General features: G+C 39.3%; 1 protein-coding gene across 1 annotated transcript in view; it reads left to right on the forward strand.

Annotated features, from left to right (window-relative positions):
- C2cd5 (C2 calcium dependent domain containing 5) overlaps positions 1-23677 on the forward strand; it is a 65868-nt gene that overhangs the window by 12152 nt on the left and 30039 nt on the right. Inside the window, exons 4-8 of the mRNA XM_055605620.1 lie at positions 5732-5840; positions 8147-8212; positions 16661-16775; positions 19578-19673; positions 23201-23392. Coding sequence (XP_055461595.1) covers positions 5732-5840; positions 8147-8212; positions 16661-16775; positions 19578-19673; positions 23201-23392 — 578 coding nt within the window. The remainder of the gene's footprint in view (positions 1-5731; positions 5841-8146; positions 8213-16660; positions 16776-19577; positions 19674-23200; positions 23393-23677) is intronic.

Here is a 23677-nt window from a genome sequence, read left to right on the forward strand (position 1 = left end):
CCCCCCCCCCAGCTCTTCCCATGTCCACCCACTCTCAAGTTGATAGCCTCTTTAAAAAAAATCATTATTACATAGAGACATATATATATATATATATATATATATATATATATATATATATATATGAATGCAAACATATGTAAGTACAACCTGCTGAGTTTGTCTTTGTTGCTTGTATACATATGATTTCAGGGTTGACTACTCTGCCTTGGACATCCAATAAGTTGGCTCATCCCTGGGAGAAACTAATTCTTTTTAGTCGCTTGTGGTTCTTTGTTTTAGGGTAGGACATCATGAAATTTTATCCTTCTATGTTGGCATGTTCACTGATGTTGCCATTGTTCTGGCTTGCTTATGCAGCCATTTCTAAGAGTGTTTCAAAGCAGACTTTTTGATATTCTGGCCTTTACAGCCATTCAGTCCCCTTTCTGCAGAGATTCTCTTGAGTTATAGGTGCAGGGGCTCTGACGTAGATGTTTCTTTTGGGGTCAGGCTCTCCATGATCCTTTGATTCCTATGTTGTGTCCAGTTGTGGTTTTCTGTGATGGTCTCCGTTTGATGTAAGGGGAGGCTTCGTTGCTGAGGAGTGGTAGCTGCACTTCTGTGTATAAGGATATGGTTTTAGGGTTGGGCTGGTTTAGTAATGTAGTCACGGTAGTTTTTTTCCTAATATCCATGACTTCACTAGCTAGGACGCTTTGATTTAAATCTAACTTCCCTCCTCTTAAGTGGCCTTTAAGTCCGCTTAGACAGCTGCTGGTTACCGCAACCATGTGAGTGTCACATGGAGGCCTTTAGTATATCTTGCACCCTGTTCATTGTTACAGTTTATAGGTGTTGCAGCTGGGTAGGACTATTTCATTTCATCCCTCTCTTGGTACCTTGCATTATATTTTCTGGTACTATGGAGGCTAGATCATGGGAAAAAGTGCTTTCAGATGCAGCTCAAATCATCCGAGTCTTGTGTTCTAAGTGTGTGGTGTCTTTAGTTCTAGGGGCAATCCTTGACCTCTCAGAGACAACCAAGGCATATACTGATAGCGTATATTGCCTTAGGAGTCACTTAGTCTGCCTGACCAAGTGTTTGAAAGGTTTCTCGGGTCTGGTACTGGGGTTTTGGTTAGTTTCTCGTTATAGGGGCATTGTTAGTCCAAGTGTCTTATCTTCCTTTAAGCTGTTTGTGAGTGTGCATGTGTGTGTACACATATATGCACTTATATGTATTGCTTGTAGTTTTAAGTAAATATAAAATGATTTCTTGAAGGTTTATCAGCTCATGGTAGCCTTAGTGTTTCCTCTCCTTGTCCACGTATTTTGACCTCTGGAGCTTGTCCATGTGTTTGTTCTTCTGGAGTTGGAGTCTACTCCTGTTTTCTGTTTCTCACTTCATACTTCTTAACAACCCTCCCCTGCCACCACCTTCCTGCACCCATGGTCCCTTTATACTTTCTTGGTCTCTGTGGTTACTCTGTGTTGTATATTCACATCAGTGCATCTGATGATTTGAGGCTAGGAATGTCAAATGAGTGAGAACATACAGGGCTTTTTCTTTTTGCTTCTTTTTAAAGACAGGATCTCATGTAGCCTGTGAACTAATTGTGTAATCAAGGATCACCTTGAACTCCTGATCCTCCTGCTTCTGCCTTTTTGTTTGCTTGTTTACATAGTCATGGCTGTCCTAGGATTCACTATGTAGACCAGGCTGACCCTGAACTCACAGAAATCTGCCTGCCTCTGCCTTCCAAGTGCTAGGATTAAAGGTGTGTGCCACTGAACCTGGCCCATGCCTCTACCACTGAAGTGCTGGGGTTATAGGCGTGTGCCACAACATTTGACCAGATTTGTATTTCTGAATGTGATTCTGTTGTTGTTGCTGAGATACAATGTCATGTAGCAGAGGGTGGCCTCAGACGTACTATGTAGTTAAAAATGACTGTGACCTCTCAACTCCTGGGAATATAGGCATCCGCCAATGCACTGGGCTTCTCTACTTTGGAAACTGTATTTTGTTACATTTTAAAATTTATTTTGTGTGGGAAGGCAAGCATGTGGGCACTTAAATTCTGTGGTGCACGTATGGAGGCCACAGAATTAAAAGTCACCTCATAGAAGTGACTTTACTCCTACCGTGCAGGTCAGTTGAACTCAGGGTGTCAGGCTGGACAGTATGTGCTACACCTGCTATGCCCTCTTGCTGGCCGCTAATGTGCTTTTAAACATTTACAAATCTTGGACATGTCAACACATTAGATATATTTTACTAGATGGTCTTCATCAGATTACAAGCAAACAGCTTTCATGTGTAATTATGTAAAACCTAATGTGTAGCTGTCAGGTCTTGCGTCTATACAACTCTTCATGCTGTAGTAGATCCTCCAGTCTCCCCTGTTCAGAAGCAGCAGCAAAACAGCAGTGTCTTTTACCTTTCCAGTCGCCTCTGGCTGCTGTTAATGCCACCTTCATTTAGAAAAAAAGACAGTTCTGTGCAGGTGTGCATGAGCACATCTGTGCGAGGATCTACTTATAATAAAAAAATACTTGATTTAAAAAGTATTCACTTCAGCTTTTAGTTGTGTATTTTTTCTTAGTTAAGAAAGCTGGAGCTGAGTGCTGAGGCACATATCTGCAGTACCAGCACCTGGAAGCTGAGGCTGGTGGACTTTAAGTTCAAGATCAGCCTGGACTACATGGGGAAAAGGAAAAAGAAGGAAATGAGACAAAAAGTAAAGGAGAGAGCCTAGTGAACATAGTAATATACTTATTTCTGAGGAACATATTTTGAGGATACATGGATAAAAGCAAATCCATAGTGAATTAAGTTCTCCTTAGAAGTGGAGTAAAATTGTAAAACAAACCATTGCAGCGATCTAGTATGGTGCTAGTTTGTTATCTAAGATGTACTTTTATTTTTCATGATGTGTTTGTATGTGTTTGCTCATATGTGTTTGTGTACATGTGGAGACTAGTAGAAGGCACTGGGTTCTCTAAAGATGGTGTTATAGGTAGTTTTGAGCTGTTTGACGTGAGTGCTGGGAACCAAATCTGGATCCTCTGCATCCCAGCAGTTGCTTTTAACTGTGGAGTTTTTATTTAGAAATATACTGTGTTCTCTGGGGAAAACAGAAAATATTTGATATAAAAATTGAACCTTTTGTATCTTTACCGAAAAACCCCATGTAAATTTCTTGAAAATAATATTTCTGCTATGTTTTACTGATTTTTTTCAACTGCCTTTCTTTAAACACACAGTAAAAATATAAATATAATATTTTTATAATCCATGCTTTTGGCTTATATGAAAGCATCAACAAGTAAAATCCATCTGGGTGCAATAGGGAAGGATACTTTAAACATTAATGGACATTTTGGAGAAATTAACTTTTATTATCTTAAGCTAACATTCACACATTGAAAGCAGGGTATATTTGGACTGATCTTGGGGAAACTGTCCTTTGCAGCTCTGTAAATTCAACAGGTGTAATGTACAACTGTAAATAAAATTAGCTTTATAGCTTCTGAACTATATTTGACAAGAATAAGAACGAATATAAGTGATAAGCTTTGTTTCTCAGGAGTGTAGGAATAAAAGGCGCTGCCATCCTCAGTTTTCTGAAGCATGGAGTTATAAAAGCACCTGTCTTGTGGTTAGGGCAGATTTGAAAGTGTCTTCTCAGTACTTAACATAGGCTGTGGCACGGATCAGCATGATGTAGACATGACCACATTTTACCCACTGTCAGTAACAGCAGTGACTTCTTCAGTTGGAGAACACTTTGCCAATAGAGTTTGACCCAGATACCACTGATGCTAGCTAGATGAACCGGGGTCCTGAAAGAGAGGTTTCATCAGCACACCAAGCCTTCACATCTTACAGCAGCCATTGCTGTTTATTTTCCTGCTTTGCAGTGCTTTCGTTTGAGTCTTTCCTGCTAATTCCTTTATCAAGTCTTCTGTTCTTCTCCCTCCTCTCCCGTTACTTCCCTTCCCCTCTCCTCTCTCCGTCTCATCTATAGATGATCACATTTTGGGTCTTGCACAAAGCTAAGGAGACTCCATACTAAGTTCCTGTCCCCTGGGCTTGTAGTTTCATTTTCCATTTAGCTTACATTTTTTTTTTTTTTTTACAGTGGTTCTTGTCTTAATATTTAAAGGATGGTTGTGTAAACAATAAGTACATTTTGTTCTTTGGGACCATCATATAGCTTAGATATTTTTAAGGAACTTAAAATTTAAGTGTTCCTAAATTTTGGGGAAAGCCTAGAAAATTTAATAGATCTAACTTACTACATGTTAATAATGTTAGTCACCTATATATGTCTAATTTAAAATAAAAAAGTTCAGGGAAATATTGACAAATGTCTTATATACCTTTAGCCATTTATTTCCTTCCATATTTCAGTCTAGGTCAAATACAAACAATTTTATAGGCTTTTTACTCTTCTTATACAGTTCATCAGCTCTTGCCCTTATTAAGGTGAAGGTTACTTCAGAGTTCTGGCCAGGTTTGAATGTGTGTTTATATTCACACATTGTGTATACTTTTTATGTTTATGCTTTCTGAGGATGCAGGACTGGTCCTCTGCTGGTGATTGCCAAGTTGATCTACCTTATGCACTGTGCTTCAGCAGTCCTGTAGTCTATGCTTTGAGCAGCCAGCTGCTTGTTTGCTGCTTATATATGTGCCTGCTTTTAGCAGTAGCTCTTTTCTTTTCTTTGTTTTATTTAATCACTGTGGCCTAGAAAATGTGGTAATGAGGAAGTTTAGAATAACAAGTATTTAGTATCTGTGGCTACTTTATACCAGCATGAGCATCCCCTGTGGAGATACCTTGGGAGTGCTGTGCATGAGCTTACTACTGGCAGTTCTTTGAGAGCTCTGTTGGGCTATTTCCCAGCTCTAGTCTTGTTGGAAGGAGCTGGGACTGCTGGTAAGTGGCTTGTGGTTAAGAGAGCTACCTTTATCTCACAGCCAGGCAGGTCAGCTGGCAGGCACCCTTTCTTTGCATCCACTTTGTCCATTTCAAAAGGCCAGTGTTTGGGCAACCATGGACATTCCCCTCTCCTCCTGGTGCTCTTTCCGTGAGTTCCCTATCTTTTTATTTTTCTTCTGAGTTTTTCATGTCATCCTTATGGCAGAGGGGAGCCACAGAGAAGAACCTGCAAGATTATGTTGCTCTTAGACTCTTACCATGGACTTTTTTCTTCTGCTTATGGTATACATGTGCTTCCATTTGCTTCTGACCACACAGTATTGGCTCTCACTTTAACTAGCTGTTTACTTTTCCCTTTCTCCCTCCACCCATACTACCTGTCCTTTTAACTCCATGTCCCATACTCCCTTTCTCTAGGTCTCTTGTTGCTTGCAGGCCTGGGGAATATTTACCAGTAGCCTGTATTACTTGTATGTGTGAGACATCTCTACAGAGAAATGCATGTGGGTCACCAGGTTGTCCAATCCCATGCCTTGCAGGGAAATGGTGTTTGAGAAGAGAGAAGCTATGTTCTAAGTATCTTAGCTGGGAACTCAGAAAAGATAAAGACAGCTTCATTTTGAATGCCACTGCTTATGTAGGGAAGCAGAGTTGGAGCTGTGAGTGTCTGGGAAATTTTAATGAAAAATCAGGTCTAGTGTATTTATTTCAGGCCATGCATTGGCTGTGCTAGTATCTGCATGAGCAGAGTCTTTTACTGTGCATGCGGTCATCTTTGTCCTGTATCTTGTCTTCACCAGGAGTTCCCCTTCCTCACCTTGACGGCCTTCCCTCCTGGACTTCTTGTGCACGTGGGTGGTGTCGTCAGTGCACGCTCTGTGAAGCTCTTAGATCGGATCCACAACCCTGGTATGTTTTCTGAAACGTTTGATTTTACTGCCTTTATTTAAGGTGTGGTTGTGAAGATTGATTGTTGTGAATATTGAAAGCAAATTTAACCTGAAAGGAGAGATGGAAAGAGATTATAACCGGGCATGAGTTACTTTGAAATGTTTTCAGTAATCACAGTTAAAGGTAAACTAAAGTAAACTTTAGTTATTTTTAGTGTTCAACAGATGAACACATTTTGATTTATTTTTGACGGAGGTATCATTTTGAGGGGATTATTAATTAATGTTTGAGTTAGCTGTTATATTGGTTTAGGGGGATAAGGGATTTTAACTGTTGGCCTTCATGGCATTAGCTTATATTGTTAATGGTTTTCACTTGCTCATATGGACGAACAAGAAGGAACAGTAGCTCATGTCTTTAAAGCACAGCGCTGGAATAATGCAGAAGGCAGGCAGCTGAGTCCTGGCACTTAGGGCTCTGGATTAGAAATACGTAGGTGAGTTTTTTCACTCTACAGCCATCATGATCAGTAATGGTAGCTCCCTTTGTAGTCATCCCTCTTGTCCCAGGTTCCCAGACATTTGCAGAAGCACAGTAAACCTGAAAAGATATTGGCATCTATACGGTTGTATGTTTTGGAAGACTTTAATGCATCACTTCCTGCAACTTTGTGACATGTAGGAAAAGAAGAAAAGAATGCTTTGAAATTAGTGGGTGGAAACATTGCAGATAGTGTTCTTGAGTATAGCAGAGCATTACTGTTCTTTACAGCTATATTTGATTTGATTTTACCTGAGAATCAGAACGGAATTCTTCTGACTGCAAATGAGACTTCAGAAAGGCAGCACTATTCATGTTATGTAGCTCTAAAATGAACAAATACATAATTTTGGTGCCTGTATTTTATTTTGATTTGGTTTATTTCCCGTTTCTTATTTTTGTGGTCAGTTTAAGATCTTACTTTCCTTATGACATTTGTACTCTGCATGGCACTTACAGGACAGTCTGACTGCTTATGTACTACATTAAAGTCATGCAGACCCTGCTAGATTCTAGCTTTCTGTAGGAAATTCATTTATGAGAAGTCTAAGGAAAGACTGATTGATGCTTTCCATGGATGAGTGACTTATGTTTTGATGGCACACACTGACTTGATACTGTCAGAAATAGTTTTGAAATGTATTTAATTGATGTCTGTTTTCATTTTGTTCCTTCCATTAGTTCTATAAACTCTAGAGCCTGGGATAACAAATAAAAGCAATTTAAATTAGCCTTGAATGGATTATAAATATATATATATATATATATATATATATATATATATATATATATATATGTTACTTAGTTTTACAAAACCTTTTTGAGAGTTTATCATACTCACCAGTTCATTCCAGCCATATAAGAAAGCCGAGAACCCAGGAGAGAGGCTGTCCTCATAGGATGAGATTGTGTGCTGTGACCAGCAACTCAGCAGTTTTCTCGTCTGTTCTACAGAGGAAACCTCAGTTATTTTTAGTGGTTTATTCTGAGAAGTTCATGTGATATTTCTATATGTAAATACTTTGAAATGGTGTAGTTATATTTTTAGTTTACCTTGTTTTCAGTCAAATACTTATCAAGTGTGGGTTCCATGGATTCCATATCTTATTTTGATTTAAATAAGTGCTCTTTGGATTCTTTTATGTATATATATTATATGCTAAAATAGAATGTTTACTTAACAGCTTCTTCAAGCCCCTTGAGTAATTTTAATGGAAAAAAAAAAGATACATTTGTTGAGAAAAGCTGATGTTAACACTACGTGAAAACCTGGATTAGTCCTATCAGCAAAGGACTCAGCACTGTTACTGTGCTGAGAGACTTCAGGATTGGTCAAAATCCATGTGTAATGTGTTTTCTTGCAGCTTTTTTTTTTTTTTTTTTGACTAGTGAATACAAAACATTTTAATTTTAGAGACATTCTTATTTTATTTTAAAACTATTGCCACTAGTTCTAACTGTTGGTGAATTACTTCAGAGTTCTTAGAACTTCTTCCTTTGTTAAATACCAGACAAATAAAAGCACGAGCAGGAAAAGACAGGAGTGGTTTCGAACATAGAAGTGTTCAAATGACTGGAGGAGTTAATGCTAGGTCACTGTAGCTTGCTTCTCCTGCCTTTCTGTCTCTTTCTTATTAACTCTGCTATCTATGTCTTCCAGTTCCTGTCAGATGCTGTTGTCAATTGTGTTCTTGTTTGTAGTTTTTTTGTTTGTTTGTTTGTTTGTTTTATTCCTACTATTCCGCACCTAAAACTGATCAACTAATTTGCTGTTTTGAACTCAGCCTTTGTCGGAATTATGGGTAACACAAGATCTTACAAACTGCTAGACTGGAATAGTTTCAATTCAGGTATTTTAATGGTCATTCAGTATTACATATCCTGACAGAAATTATGGCAGCTCAGTGAGGTTTTAGAGACATTCTAGATTAAATAGATCAATTCAGTTACATGGATGCATTCTGTAATAGTTATGTCACAACTTGGAACTTGCATAGAAATGCAAGTATAAAAATGTATGAGCTAAAATGAATCAAAACCATACCATAAATTATGAATGACTTTGTTTATATGACTAATTTTCAGAATACAGTTAAATTCTATTTATGCATTTGGCCAGTGTTTTCATATCTGGTAAGTGATACAGGCATTAGCTTTATCATTAAGCAGCATTGTTGACTACATTAAACAACCAGCCTGACAAACCTTAAAGCATGTTTAAACTGCGTGGTCAGATTTAATAGAATATATCTACTGTTTTATAAATTACTAGGAAATGTGACTCCTAGCATTTTTATTTCTAATGCTAGAAATGTTTCAAAATTTTATAGCAAGGCAGCTCTTCAGGGAGGTTAACAATATGTATAAGCTTTCCTCTTTCCACATGAGATTCCAATTCTTCTATATAAGTAATTTGAAGATAGTATGTAGCCATTAAAAAGAAACAAACCAAGAAAACTTTACAGCTGATGATGTGTTTTAGTAATGCCAATTAGTTTTTGATAAAAGCATATTCTTACTAATATAAATACCTAAAATTATTTTTGAAATTAAATTTTGGGAACTGTTTTAATTAAACACTAAAGCTGATATTTAAGGATATTTCAGTGCCTTGTGTCAGTGTATCTTACAGCGAAGCAAAAGTACCAAAGAGCTCAGCAGTTTAGGTAATGCCTTCTTTTCAGTATTCTTTGTATGCAGGAGTCAAAGATAAACGTCCTGATGTACAGGGACTGTTCTATGGTGAGGCAGGTCACATGATCTGGCTTTGTCAGCTTGTGCAAATATAGAATGAGCTTATTTCCCGGCTCGTTAAGGAAGTTGCCTCTTGTTTTTCTAGACAGGGTTTTTACTATTATGCTGACATTCATCAAAATGAGAATGATTATTATTATTATTTTTTAGTTAGAAATGAAATATACTCTATTAGATTTATTTTTTTAAGTAAGAGTATATTCCAGTACATAGTTAGCTTGGTGCAATTAGAAAAATAGGTTGTGCATAAAAATGATTGATCACTAACAACTTAAGGACATGAAGGTTAGCTAGATCATTTCGGGTATTATAGTTGCTGGCCAGATGGCAGAAAAGGTTTATAAAAGGAAAGGGCGGAAGTAAATCTCCCAGACATAAGGGTACTGTCCCAGGCAAGCAGAGTAGCCGTTCGGCCAGGACAGACATGGTTGAGGAAGCAGAATATCTTGCCATCACTCAAAATATTGTCAAATGGGAAGTGTATAAAAGAGAAGTGGATACAGAGCTGTATGCAGGAGGGCTGGGAGGAGGAGTGAGATTTGATGGCAGCTGGGCTGTATAAGTGGTTCCAGGGTCAAGCTCAGCTCTGAATTGAGACTGTTTTCAGAAGAATGAACCAAAGAAGTTAACATAAAGAGTATAAAGACATTTTCAGTTTAATGTGTTCATAGTGCCATCCTGTGACTGAAATAAGGTTGGTCTTGATACTAGTTTAGGGGGAAAAAAAAAAAACAAAAACGATAATTCTGAAGAAAATATGGCATGTTTAGTAAATATTTTCAAATAATTTTCATATATCCTCTGTATTTGGAAGTATTTTGCCACTGTTGTACCATGATACCAAAATGTCAGAAACTGACCACACTTGGGACTGAAGGGGTGAGTTAGTAGTTAGGAGCACTGGCTGCTCTTCCGCAGCACCCACATGGCAGGCAGCTCAGAGCTGGCTTCAACTCTGATTCCAGGAGATCCAGTGCCCTCTTCTGGCCTTCATGGGTGCCACATGCACATGGTGTAGCTATAAATACCGGCAAACACTCATGCACAAAAGTAAAAAACAAAACAAACAAAAATTAACCCTTATTAAAAAAGTAATTGTTGATAATAATATTTTCTAAAATTGCTCATGCTTTATTTCTTGAGTTCTTTGACAACCGTGAATAATGTGAGGCCTCAGTCAGTTTGATAATTGTCATCCAAGGGCAAGAAAAAAAAATTCTGAATGAGAAACACTTGTTAGTTACCAGATTTTGGTATTTCAGAAATAATACTGAATGAAAAATATGCCACACAGCGTTTACAGTTTTGTGCTGCATAATGGATAATACGCAACTTTCTGGTCGTTTTTCCATCAGAACATACTGCCTTGGGATTGGCTGCCTTACGTGTGTCATTGCATGGCATGGTGGTCTCACAGTGGTGAACACTGGCTAATGTGGCATTTCTCAGAACACACGTCACTGAGTGAAACATGACTAAATTGGAATTTATTTTGTGCTTTACAATTTGCTAGGCACTAGAGGACAAAGATTGCCAGTCACCCTGTTTTCTTGAAACCTGTGTTCTTAGATGATAGAAAAATGTGGTGTTACCATGCTGTATGGCATACGGTGTGGAAGCAGGCATGGGGGCTGTGCTGATTCTTAATTTAAGCTTAGATTTTCACAGGTTTCTAGTTCCTTCAGTAACCCCATATGAATGCGTACTCTGTGCTGTTCTAAACCTCAGTCTGAGCCCGTGAGCCTCTGATGGTCCGATAGTTACTTCATAGACCACAAAAGGTCCTGAGGCCGAGCCCTCTTGCCCTTTGTTTTTGTCTTCGCCATCTGGTCCCATGCTAACCACAGCGATTGGACATTTTTATACACTAAGAAGAAGTGAGCCCTTCTCATGAATCTGAGAATAATTGTGATGTCACCTTTCGGGTCCTTGCTTTTCTTTTCTGCGGACAGAATTTGAGAAAAGGGCTGAGGTGTTATAGCCCTTCGTTTGGCCCAGGGCTGCAGGAAGGTCACAGGGATGAGATAGTGACAACATGCCTTGGGTCTTCTGGCAGACACTGCCTTCCACAGACCTGAGGACAGGCTAGAAAGGCTGGAGCACTTACTCCATGCCAGAACACACCTGAATGCCTTACAATAGCAGAATACTCCTATTCCGTGGGTGAGCAAAATGAAACTAGTACTACTTTCCTTAGGCCTCAACAGAATGCTGCAGAGCCATAATCAGAGCAGAAGTGCCCTGGCCCTGGAACCTACACTATTGGCCGTGGATGACGAACTTGAGCTTGCTAGGGAACATGGCAGGCCTGTCACCTGCCTATCAGCTCTCAGCTAAGTGGACGGGGTGATTTTTGATTTGGTGTCATGTCCAGAATTAGGAAAAACAAATCAGTTAAAAGTAAATTGCTAGTTTTGAGAAATTTTTTTGAAGTTTTAAGAATATTTTTAGATGAATCTTGAATTTTAGGACATAAACCCATTTTTTTCTTCAATCATAATAGACTTATGTTAAGGCAAGCTTTAATGGTTTGAAATTGGAAAATGCTGCATTTTGTTCATCACAATTACGGTTTTTAGAAAGCTCGTTTTGGAAGCAAAAGTTCAGTTAAAACCTTGAAAAGTAAGTTTCTTACTTTACAAAAGGAAATGTAAATAGTTGGGTGGTGGCCATACACACTTTTAATCCCAGCACTTGGGAGGCAGAGGCAGGTGAATCTCTGAATTTGAGGCCAGCCTGTCCTATATAGTGAGTTCCAGGACAGCCAGGGCTATGTAGAGAGACCTACTCAAAACAAAACCAAAACAAGAAAATGTGACTCAGCTGATCAGTGAGGAAATAACATATGAATTATTCATTCTTTTTTGTTTGTTTTATTTTGTTTTAGCAAATCTTAAGCGCTTAGTGGATGTTTTTGGCATGCTCACATGTTGAGCACTGTACTGGCACCAGGGACACCATTAAGCCAAGGTGGGCATCCTGTTAGTCATAGAAGGCAGGCTCCCTGGGAGTGAGAAGTCTGCTGAGGGTCTCAGCTGTTTTTTCCTGGGAGATGTTGCTGCTCAGGTGAGAATCAAGGTAGATGGAGACAGCTTTTGATTCTTAGCTGAGGTCAGTTTTCAGGAAGTGATGAGGCCAATAAGTCATAGCAGTAGCATGTATGGTATGCTTGCTGTATGCACCTGTGATGTGGATAAGCAGTGTCTAGTTACATGATGCATACACAATGAGATTTCAGGCAGAGTGGATTAGATGTCTGCTTTAGAAAGTAGCAGCATTCCAATAAGCTAGCTACCTTGTAACATCTAGCCTTCAGTGTCCTCTCTGTTTCTCCATATTACTTCTAGTACAGTGAGGATCTTTTTCGCAGTCTGGCTCTAAGTCCCACCCAGTTTGAGACTGTGTACTCCATTGAACCTGAAATCTTCAGTTTCTCTTGGAGAAAGGCAAACCATTAAATCTTGCCTTACTCCAGAGGAGGTCACTTTCCAGTGTTTGGAAATGAACCTTTCCTGTGTCCCTCAGCAGCTAGATTATCATATTCAAAGCCTTTTCTTGTCCAGCCTTTATCTCCTCTTGTTCATTTTTAAGTTAGGTTGAGCAGGATGTGATGGCTCATACTTGTAATCATGGCACCCTTGAAGCAGAATCAAGAGAACTGTGAATCTGAGGCTAGTTTGGGCTACATGTTGAACTCCATTTCAGCAAAAACCAAAAAAATTATGTTGAGTAACTACAAACAGAACAGATTTTCAACACTTTGGGTAGGCAGGTATGTCTTCGTTACAAGCATATAATTGCCTAAAGTCACTAAGGAGTTGAGTTTAGTAAAGGCATTTGTGTTGAGTCGATCATGTCTTACCTCCTGGGATACATATTAGCCTTTAAGAAATCTTTAGTAGTTTCACCCACACTTCTGAAACAAAAAGATGGCAAGATATCAAGCTGTGACCATGCTCTAGGAAAGCACCAGTAGAGAGTGGATTCTACTGCCAGCCACAGTGGTAAATTCCTATGGACCAGTGCTGAGTATAGAGCTCAGTGCACGTCAGCTCCTAAAAGGAGAGCTTCAGTGATTCGTATAACCTAGAAAAAGTTGGACCCCCTAGAAAAAAGCTTTAAAACAGTATGACATGTAATTTGCATAATAATGACGATTTACTTTTCCCCAAATGTTTTTAATTAGAATAAATTTTGTAGATGGAAATCATTTTTTTTACTACCTTTGGAATGCTTGTTAAATGAGTTCACATCTCAGCTGTATTTTCCTAAAATGACTAATGGCACCCATGTACCACATGGGTAATTGCCATACATCTTAAAGCCAAACCCTGTTTTGCTTTTTATGAAAGTATGGTAGAACTTCAAATTTATGCTTTGGTATGGGGAAAAAATAAATAGGTTCAGTATTGTGTTTCCTATTAAAATTTAACTAGCAGTTTTTAAATCTTAAAAGAGTCTGTCATAGGGATTAACTGATGTGGAAAAGCTGATTTTTTTATTGATAATAAGATCATACTAATTACAAGTGCTGTCTGAGTCTGGCTCACCTTTGGCACAATTGTAGTGTAGGCATTGAAGATAAATAGAAGCTTTCTTAATCCTAAATAAATGGATTAGTGTGAATTTTTCTGTAGTTAAATAGCTTTCATCCCTTGCTCTTGCCTACAGTGTAGTGGCTATGGTTGCCAGGGTGACTACTGATGAAGTGCTCCTCCTGTACGCTTGCCTTGCTCTCACCTAGAGTCTAGGGCCATTCCTTTCTGTGACCATTTCAGTGAGCTGCCATAGTTTTCAGTCTGTGCTGTCACTTGACCCGAGCATGCGCCAAAACATCACTTCCTAGCTCCTGTCTGCCAAATCTGCTTTGCAAACCCTTTGTTCCTTAGCTTTTGCTTTAGCCAGAACCAAATTTAACATTTTCCAGAGTGTGGACACATGCCATTTGCTTCCTTGGTGCCCATGTCATGTAACTAGCTTTTTACACTTGTCAGCACTTTGCTAAGTACAGTACTGGCATCTCATGCACTCGTGTGGCTGTGTCAAAGTGAAGGCTGCTTGTGAGCTTGCCTGAAGGGTCTGAATGCTGCACTTGCGCTCAGTCAGCTCTCGCTCGCTCTCGTCCTTGCTCTCTTTAAGGTTTAATCAGCCACTTACTCTTCCATGGCTTGTTTTAACTCTCTGTTGTTTTATGTTATACCAAGGTAAGTGTGATGTGGGTAAGCTGTATTCTATGTGGTTACACATACCTCAAGGGAATTAACATTTCTCCATTTGAATATGCTGGGCATTTCTAAGTACATACATTTCAAGCTTGCAATAAGTAGCTCCGTCCATTTCTTCATTATTTTGTAAATGATGTTGTGGATTGTTGCTTATAAAACCCATTATTAAAAACAGGGAATCTGCCACATGTTAATTGTGGTACAAATAAGGTGAGTCTACTATGAGAAAACTGTTTTAACATATCATAATGCTTGTTTGTTTTCTGCTATAGTTTTCTTTTGGAAAAGGATGAGGCTTTGTAGATGTTTAAATTGGCATACAGGCACGCATGTCTAGCCAGTGTGGTGGCTCACGCTTGTAATCCTAGCAAGGGGAGGCTGAAGCAGGAGCATTGTTGCAAGTTCCAGCAGCCAGATTTACATAGTCAGTTTGACCCCAGTAGAGCAAGATCCTATCTCAAACAAAGAACATAATAAAATGGCATGTGTATCTTATAGTAGAAATGATATGAGCTCTGAAGTGTATGTGTGCTCTTAATGTATACATTTCAGCTAGGAATGTGAGAACAAGTTTGGAACCGGCTGGAGAGGCAAATAGCCACTTGAATGTTTCTGTAGTTCTTAGTTAATAGTATGGGATGGAGCTTTTTCTGTTCTCTTTGTTTACTTTATCTTGTACTTTCATCTTTCCTCAGTTTCCTCAAGTCTGCTTCTCTCTTTTCCTCTGAAGGAAAGTTTTTTAGGGTAGCTCTGTCCCAAACCCCAGACTCAATCAAGAGCTGGCTGACATTTACCTCCTTATTTCTCCTCTTGCCATCTCCTCCTTGCAGAGGAGACACCACAGGAATGTGAGCTCTAGCAAGCTTCTTAACCTTTCTTTCCTTTCTCTCTTCACTGCTTTACTAGTGAGTATACTTCTACTTCATTTATTTTGAAAAACTGTGCTGAGGATTTGATGTAACTGCTGTGTAAAAATAGAAATTGGTATGTGCTTGGTGTTCTGTACTAGTGGCTCCTTTTATGCGGAAGATGTACAGTAAGAGCTTAGCACCATCTCCAGAGGAAGCTTTCGGAGGCCTCTCGAACCACAAAAAGAAGCAAGAAACAGACCAATCTTGGTTTTAACACCTTTGCTCATGAAAAGTTAGTCTTGCTTGTGGTTGCTCACTGGCTAAATGTGCAGCTGATTAAGAAGTGTATGGCCACGCCATTCCTATTGCCCGTTACATGGGTGTTAGAGTTCTCCATGACATGATACAGTTCTGCAGTTCTGCACATTATTATTTTCTCCACAGAGATGAGCCCAGTGCCTCTACGTGCTTGTTGTACCAGTTAGTTCATCTAATCCCTGAACAGTTTTTGTTATGGTTGAGACGGAAACCAGTTTGTTGACCAGGCTAGGTTATACTCTTGGGCCAAGCTTTCCAAGTAGCCAGAATGTAGGCATTGGTTACCATGCCCATAAGCTGCTTTTTGAAATTATAAGCCATGTATGGATTTATAATTGTATGTTTGAAATTTGCCCTTCTATATTAGCTGAATAATTCGTGTTAATCCTTTAAATGTATTTTTTTTGTTGATGTTTTTCTGTCCCTCCCATTTTTTTTTTTCTTTTTAGATTGGCTAGTCCTTTTATACCCTGTTACTCTGCCCTAGGACTTACATCTTTATAAAAGAATGGCAAAAAAGTTTTTTGATACCACTTATAAATATTGATGAATCTTTACCTTGGAGGGAACTTAAAACTTAAATGTTGTGGATTATAGGTGACAGAGTACGAAATCAGAATTTAAATCAAACTGTGCACAAGACACATAAGGTATTTGCTCAGTGAGATGAGACTCAGCATGTCCTCTCAGTTTAGAATCTGAGCAGAATGTGGGGACACATGCCTGTGACCCTCACATTCAGAATTGGAGGCAGAAGGATCAGGTCAGAGTCATCCTCAGCTACATAATGGGTGAGTCCAGACTGAGCTATCTGAGATCCTGTCCTCCAAATCAGGCAAACAAACAAAATTGGAATCTGAAAGTTGAGGTCTCCCTTTTAAGTTATAGCTACTAAAATATTTGCTGTTAAACTAAAATACATGCCTTGCAGGTGTCTAAAGTGCTAAAGCTAGTAGAGCAGTAGTGCTCTGTCCTAGCAACCGAGTTTCAGAGCTGAATCAATTCTTGTATGAAATCAGCACTTTAAGAAAATGGGAAGTGTAAAGTGTGGGGCAGCACTTCATCTCCAGAGTCAGGCGTACTGCAGACGTTTCCTGTTAATGTATAATGGGCTGTTGAGTAGTCAATTGACTTAAACTTTATTTTTCAGATGAACCAGAAACTCGAGATGCATGGTGGGCAGAAATCAGACAAGAGATAAAGTCACATGCTAAAGCCTTAGGCTGCCATGCTGTAGTGGGCTACAGCGAGTCAACCAGCATCTGGTAAATGACTAATTGAATTTCCTGACATTGTGGTTTGGCTTGTTGTGTGAGCTGGAAGAAATGCAATACAAATCCAAGAAGAGAGGCACAGTGGGAAGCCAAGACAGGGCCCTGAGTGTTTCAGATCAAGTTCAAGATGCCTTCTTCCCACTTGATTTTTGTAAATGTGAGAGCCGCAGTTTCTTTGTTCAAATGGTGATGGTGCAAACTGTTATGGGCTTTGAGGGTCCTATGAGTGTATAATAACTAGCACACCCAGTTAGTGGTCCTTGGCCTATAGCACTTCAGTTGCTGACTTTGGGGACTCCTTCCAGTGGGACATTTGGAGGGAGTTCTAGGTGTTTTGTAAATGAATTGTACAGTGTCTCTAAAGTTGTACTCAGCCACCCTTAATCCCATCACTTGGCAGGCAGAGGCTTCTCTGAGTTCAAGGCCATCATGGTTAATACAGTGAATCCCAGGCCAGCTAAGAGCTACATAGACCCTGTATTTAAAAAAATAAAAATAAATAAATAAAAGTTGGGTTGGAACTTTTTCTCACAAAATATTCCTACCTAACTCTGCTAACTTTGGGAGAGGCTTCCATATTTTGGTTCTTTTCCTCCTACCTTTCATCTGAATCATGTCTCCAGTGTGTTCGGTGTGTTCAGAGCTGTGCTCTTTGCCGGTGGTGTCCCACCTCTAGTCATCCTGCTGGCCTGGCCCCTTGTCAGCTGTCTCCCTCCTAGACAGTAGCTACTAAAATATATGCTGTTACACTAAAAAATAGGCTCTGCAGGTGTCCCTTGGAGTGCTAAAGCTAGTAGAGCAGAGTGCTCTGTCCTAGCAGCCAAGTTTCAGAGCTGATTCTTTCTTGTTATTAAGCCCTCTATTGCCACATGACTTTGGAGTGTGGTTTGGACTTGTTGATCCATTTAACCATTTAAAAAATTTGAAGCTGTGAAATTTTATTCTCAGATCACAATTTATGTTTTCCCACCAATACACTTTGCTCCTTTATGCCAGTGTTGACCATATTATCTAAGGCACATATACTTATTTTATTTTCCTGGAATCCTATCTTCATGCACTTCTTGAAAGCTGGTAATTGCTATGATTTCGAAGCCATTTGACTCTGTGCTATCTTCTCCATTTTGTATTACATTTTTCTTACTACCAGATGCTCTGCTCATTAATGTCAGAGAAAAGTTGTTATCATGCTGTAAATATGAGTATTCCTGAGCTTTGCTGGTTCAGGCCACATGCTATTCCTTTGAACCATTCTAGTTCAGTAGAATAGATGCTTTTGCTTTTTTAAGATTTACTTTTTCTACTTTATGTGTAGGAATGTTTTGCCTGCCTGCATGCATGCCACAAATGTACCTGTTGGATGTCCTGGAGCTGGGGTTATGGGTGGTTGTGAGCCACTGTTTGAGTGCTGGGAATTAAGCCTGGGTCCTCTTCAAGAGCAGCGTCTCTCCAGCCCCCATACTAACTTTTCCTCCCTTGTTATCTACCAACTTAGTGATAACTGCTCTGCCTCATTCCCTGATTGGTAGTCCTGCCTTGTGAATGGGTTTAGTGCCATATGCTTTTATGTCAGAAGGATTTGGTGTTTAAGACATGGTTCTTGCCATGAAATTTACATTCTCTTAGGGAATTATGACATGTATGGTAAGTTTTATTGTTGAGCTATTCCAGACGATTCAGGATCCCAGGGACCAGAAGTGTGAGATAGGATGAGAATATTAGTGGAAATGGAATATGAGTGGATTGTCATTTAGAAGTGTCAGTGATGTACTGATGCTTGAACTAGGTCATGGAGGATGTACGTGAATGACACAGGTGCCGAGAAAAGGCATGGGCAGAAGCTGGAGGGACGGGGTAGGTGTGGCTGAAGGCTCACGGTGAACTTAAAACTGTATCCCTGGCTCAAGGACCTCCCTCCATGTCCATTGACTTTACTTCAGTTTAGATTCACGTTCAGAAGCTACTGCTCTCAAAATATCTTTGCATTTAAATCACACCTGCACTATTTTTTTTTTTCCTGTTCCAACCTCTCCTTCCTACTGTTACTGGTGGAATTCTTTGAAGCACACTGCTACACTGAACTCTGATTGTTGCTCAGGTGCTCACAGCCCATCTGCCTTGATGCCTTGTGCTGTGCTCATACAGCACATGGCTGACCTTGTCTTGCTCTCAGGCTTCTGTCCACTTACTCCTTTGTTCTCTCTTCTTGTTCCTGATCTGCTTGCTCCCTGTCTCATTGGCTGTAAGTGATACTACTAAAGCACCGATTGCCTAATTAGTTTTGCTTTTAAGATAGGCAATTTGAAATAAAAAATTTAAAAGAACTCCTTTTAAAATTGGATTCATATATATGTGCATTTATATAGATATATGAATGAAACATTTTAAGTTTTGTTTGGTCTATTTTGGGTACTGTTTTAGATTCTTTTAAAATTATAATTCAGGTTAATCTGTAGCACTGTAGATTCCTTACATAGTTGTACTTTTAGAACATTTTTAATAAAGCTCTATAGTAATAGTTGGGTAGCTTATTACTGGCTTTACAATTTGAAATATTTAATATTTCAGAAAGCTATTACTGTTAATCTGTCTTTTTCAGCTTTTAATTTGCAGCAGCTCTGGCCCTCATCATTTGATAGATACTTTGATTGTGTTTCCTGCTCTAGGTTATCTAACACATTAGGACAGTCTGATATGGACTCATTTTGTCACTCTTGATATTTACTGTTTTCTGAAGGTTTATTGTTGGGAATGTTAACTTGTGTTTGTTTGTTTTGTTTTCTCTTTTTCTAGTGAAGAAGTCTGTATTTTATCGGCATCTGGCACAGCGGCTGTACTGAACCCTCGGTTTCTGCAGGAAGGCACCGTGGAGGGCTGTTTGGAACAGAGGTTGTTATGGCTTGCTTTCCTAGCTAGAGAAGAGAGAGATACTTTTTGCAATGTCAGAGCTTGGGCAGTTTCATGTATAATTTGTTGACAGTGAGGTAGTATCCAGCTGGTACCAGCTACTTGCTGATTCTTCTCAGCTGCTCTGGGCTAATGGAGGTGTGGGGTTCTGTCTTCTACATCATGGACATCATTGCCTTTGTGTCCTCACGAAGTCCCATATATGACTAACAGTACAAGAACTTCAAGTATACCTTTTTTTTTTTAGCTTTCTCATAAAATGGACCTAATTATTTTTTTTCCTTTTCCTCTTTTTGACTCATCCCAACAACACAATTTATTCTCATAAATTCCTTTTTCACAAAATAATCAAAGCACTTACTATATTGTGGTAAACTGTTTAAAAGCTTTATGAAAAATGACTTTAATGCACATGAAATGGAAAATGAGAGTGTAAGTTAAAATCAGCTTACTTTTTACTTAATTCTTGATTTCTTTAACCTTTTAAACTGTTAGCTTTTATAAATGTAAGAAATGTTTCTATAAACAGATAAAGATGTCTAAAGTATACATAAATGTATGTAAATATATTAGAGCTACTAGCTTAATATTGGCATCTTCTGTGATAAAAACAGCTAAATTATATAAATTAAGGAAGAAAGGATAAAAGTCTTCCGTGTTCCAATTAAGTGTAACTTTGCAAGAAGATATGATGAGGGATGATTCGCTAGTTTCGGTGAAGAGGACCTTGGTTAATTTATTCTTCTGAGAATGTTCAAGTGGATATTGGCCATTCCTTATTCTAGAGCCTTCAAAATCGGGGGTGTGGTTGAGGAATTGGACTATACTATTGAGTGACTTGCCTGGTACATAGTGTAGTACCTAGGCTGAGGGTGAACCAGAGCCTGTGCTTGCTGGGCAGGCTACAGTCAGCTACACCTGAGGGGCACTGCATTCTTGAGTAAGGTAGAAGAGCACCACTGGGTGAACTTAGGAATCTGATGAAGTTAGGCAAGTACTTTGCCGTGGAGCTACATCCCTAATTTTTTAGAAACTGAATTTAAAAAATTTCCCCAAAGCTGTCTGGCCATTTGTTTTTGTAAATTCCAGTATAACACTTTAAAACGTCTATTATTGTAAGTGTTATGTGGAGGAGGGTTGTGGTTACACATAGGTCAGAGCGTGTGGGCGGTAGTCAGTACAACTTGTGGGAGCGATCTCTTTCCTTTTACCATTTGGGTTCCAGGATCAAATGCAGGTGATGAGACTCAGTGGCAACCAGCTTTATCTACTGACAATTCTTGCCAGATCCTCCTCACCCCTCACGGAATGTCGGTGCTTACTAAAAATAATTTTGAGACTATAGGAGATTAGAAAGAAAAATGATTCCCTTAGTCTCAGTATTCAGAGAAAGTTCTTTCTATACTTTTTGTGTTTCTTATGATTTGTACTGCTCTGATCTTTGTGCCTCACAATGTTGCTTGCAGACACCCAGATCTGTGCAGAGTGCTTAGTTAAAGATGGCTCCAGTTAGTCTCTATCCTGAATTCAAATAAATGGGAAGCTCTCACAGGTCAGCTTAGCAGGCTGCCTTGTACCTCGGGCTGATTCAGGCTGAATAGACTTGCGTTTGCACCTGTCAGGTAGACGTTACATTTGTAGGGTGGGTAGATTTAGTTGTAATTTTCTAAACTTTCAAAACAAAACAAAAACCTAGAAAACATTTCTAAGTAGTCATTTCAGTTTTATAGATTAGGCTGCCTTGGGTTTAATAACTGCTGTGGAGTCACCCTGCTGACGAGCCACATGGTCCAACAGCTTGCAGTGACTGGGTAGTTGTGGTGCTCGCTCTTGGCCTATTTGTAATATGTCAGATGAAGCAGTTCTTTTGGCCTCAGGAATGGTAAGGTGCTAGAAATAAGGAATCTTAGTGTATACATTTTTCTGACTTTCTTTCTTTTTTTTTTTTTAAGTACTTTTTTGTTAAAAATTTTCCCCAATTTCTTAGTTTTGGCACTTTCACACATGTATTTAATTTAGTATATGTTGGCCATCTTTGCCCTTTATTACCATCTATCTTTACCCTATTCGTAATGAAACATTTCTCCCTAGCAGGTCCCCCTTCTGCTTTCATGTGTCTTTGGGGGACCCACTGAATTTAATTAGTGTTGCTTCTGTGAATGTGGGGTGGAAGTTGCTTACTGAAGCATGGACAACATACCAATGGCCACCCCACTGCAGAAAGTTATTCTCCCTCCCTCAGCAGCCATTAATTCTCAGTGTAGCAGCAGCCTCCCGAGGAGGAGTAGAACTTCTTGAGCTCCTCCCTCAGGCACTGGGGATGTTAGTAGACCTTAGCTTGTAGATCTTGTGTTGGAATGTGTTGGAACCACAGTGGCTATATGTTCATGGGTGTGTGATCATGTCATTTACAGAAGACAGTGTTTCACAGCACTTGCCATCCCCCTATGTTCTAACATTCTTTCTGCCCCTTGTTCTGCAATGTTCCTTGACCATAATGGGGGTGATACAGTTGTTTCACTTTAGGGCTCAGCACTCAGTGTTGAATCACTTACTCTCAGCACTTTGACCACACATGAGTCTCTGCCTTAACCATCACCCACTGCAGGTAGAAACTTCTCTCACCAAGGCTCACAGTACCATTAGTCTATGGATATGTGTCAGTGTTTAGAAGGCAGTTTGACACCATGTCTGTTTAGCAAACAATAGTAGTTTCCTAAATAGGGCCAATGACCTCCCTAGCCAGGAACTCCTGCCTGGGTTTTACAGTACTAGGTATAAGTTCTTCCTGTGGAATCTGCCTTCAATCCAATCTGAAAACAGTTGATTACTTACAGTAGTAACCCCGTTGTACCAGTGAACACATCTTGCCTGACAGTTTGCTGTTGCCGCTCACAGGGTCTATTACTGGGTAACACTTTCCTCCAGAAGCCTGCATGTCACTTAGCACTGTGTAAACTGGTTTGCAGGAGGGAAGGTTAATTCAGAGCTTGGTATCTGTGCGTCCTGCAACCAAAACATTTGGTGTCTTACCTTACCATTCAGTTCTCACAGGTAACCAAGAGCTATTTTGTTTTATTTGTTTGTTTGAGTTTTCTGTTTGTATTTACTAACCATTAGGAAAACGTTATCTTTGCTGTCTATCCATTTGTTTTTTATATTTATCCTCCTTGCCCCCAATTTTTGTGTCAGAAGTCCTCTTTGTCATGCTGTGGCAAATGAGGGAACAGAATTAGTATAATTTGACTCCTTTTTTCCTTAGAGTAGTAGCAATAGCTCCGATTTCATGGTTGCTAGCAGTTTATCACTCACGAAGGCATTCCTAGTCTTCTGGTGTAGGTTGTAGGAGTTTCTACACAGATACTCTATATGTAATATATATTGTTTTAAGTGCCATAAAAATTTTGCGATTGTCCTATGACTCCTGTTTGCTATTTTTCTTTTTTTGAGGGTGACTAGGTAATGGATCCTGAGTAGAATACCTTATTTTAAAAAATATATTTATATAGGATTGAAGAAAATTTGCCTGTCGGCTGCGGATTCTGCCACATACCATATGATGAACTGAACATGCCATTTCCAGCTCATCTCACATACTGCTATAACTGCAGGAAACAAAAAGTGCCTGATGTTCTCTTTACAACTATAGATTTGCCCACAGATGCAGTGGTTGTTGGAAAAGGTTGTCTTATTCAGGCAAGGTATGTTTGTATGAGGTACAAAGTCATAAATTTGTTGTACAATAGCTATTGTTTCTTTTATTTAAAAAAATGTATTTATTTATTTATTATGTATACAGTGTTCTGCCTGTATGTATGCCTGTAGGCCAGTAGACGGCACCAGATCTCACTATAGATGGTTGTGAGCCACCATGTGTGTGCTGGGAATTGAACTCAGGACTTCTGGAAGAGCAGCTAGTGCTCTTAACCTCTGAGCCATCTCTTCAGCCCCTCTCTATTTTTTCTTACATGTTTTATCTTGAACTA

Source organism: Psammomys obesus, unplaced genomic scaffold (assembly GCF_907164565.1).
Source record: "Psammomys obesus unplaced genomic scaffold, mPsaObe1.curated_primary_1811, whole genome shotgun sequence".
Taxonomy (NCBI): domain Eukaryota; kingdom Metazoa; phylum Chordata; class Mammalia; order Rodentia; family Muridae; genus Psammomys; species Psammomys obesus.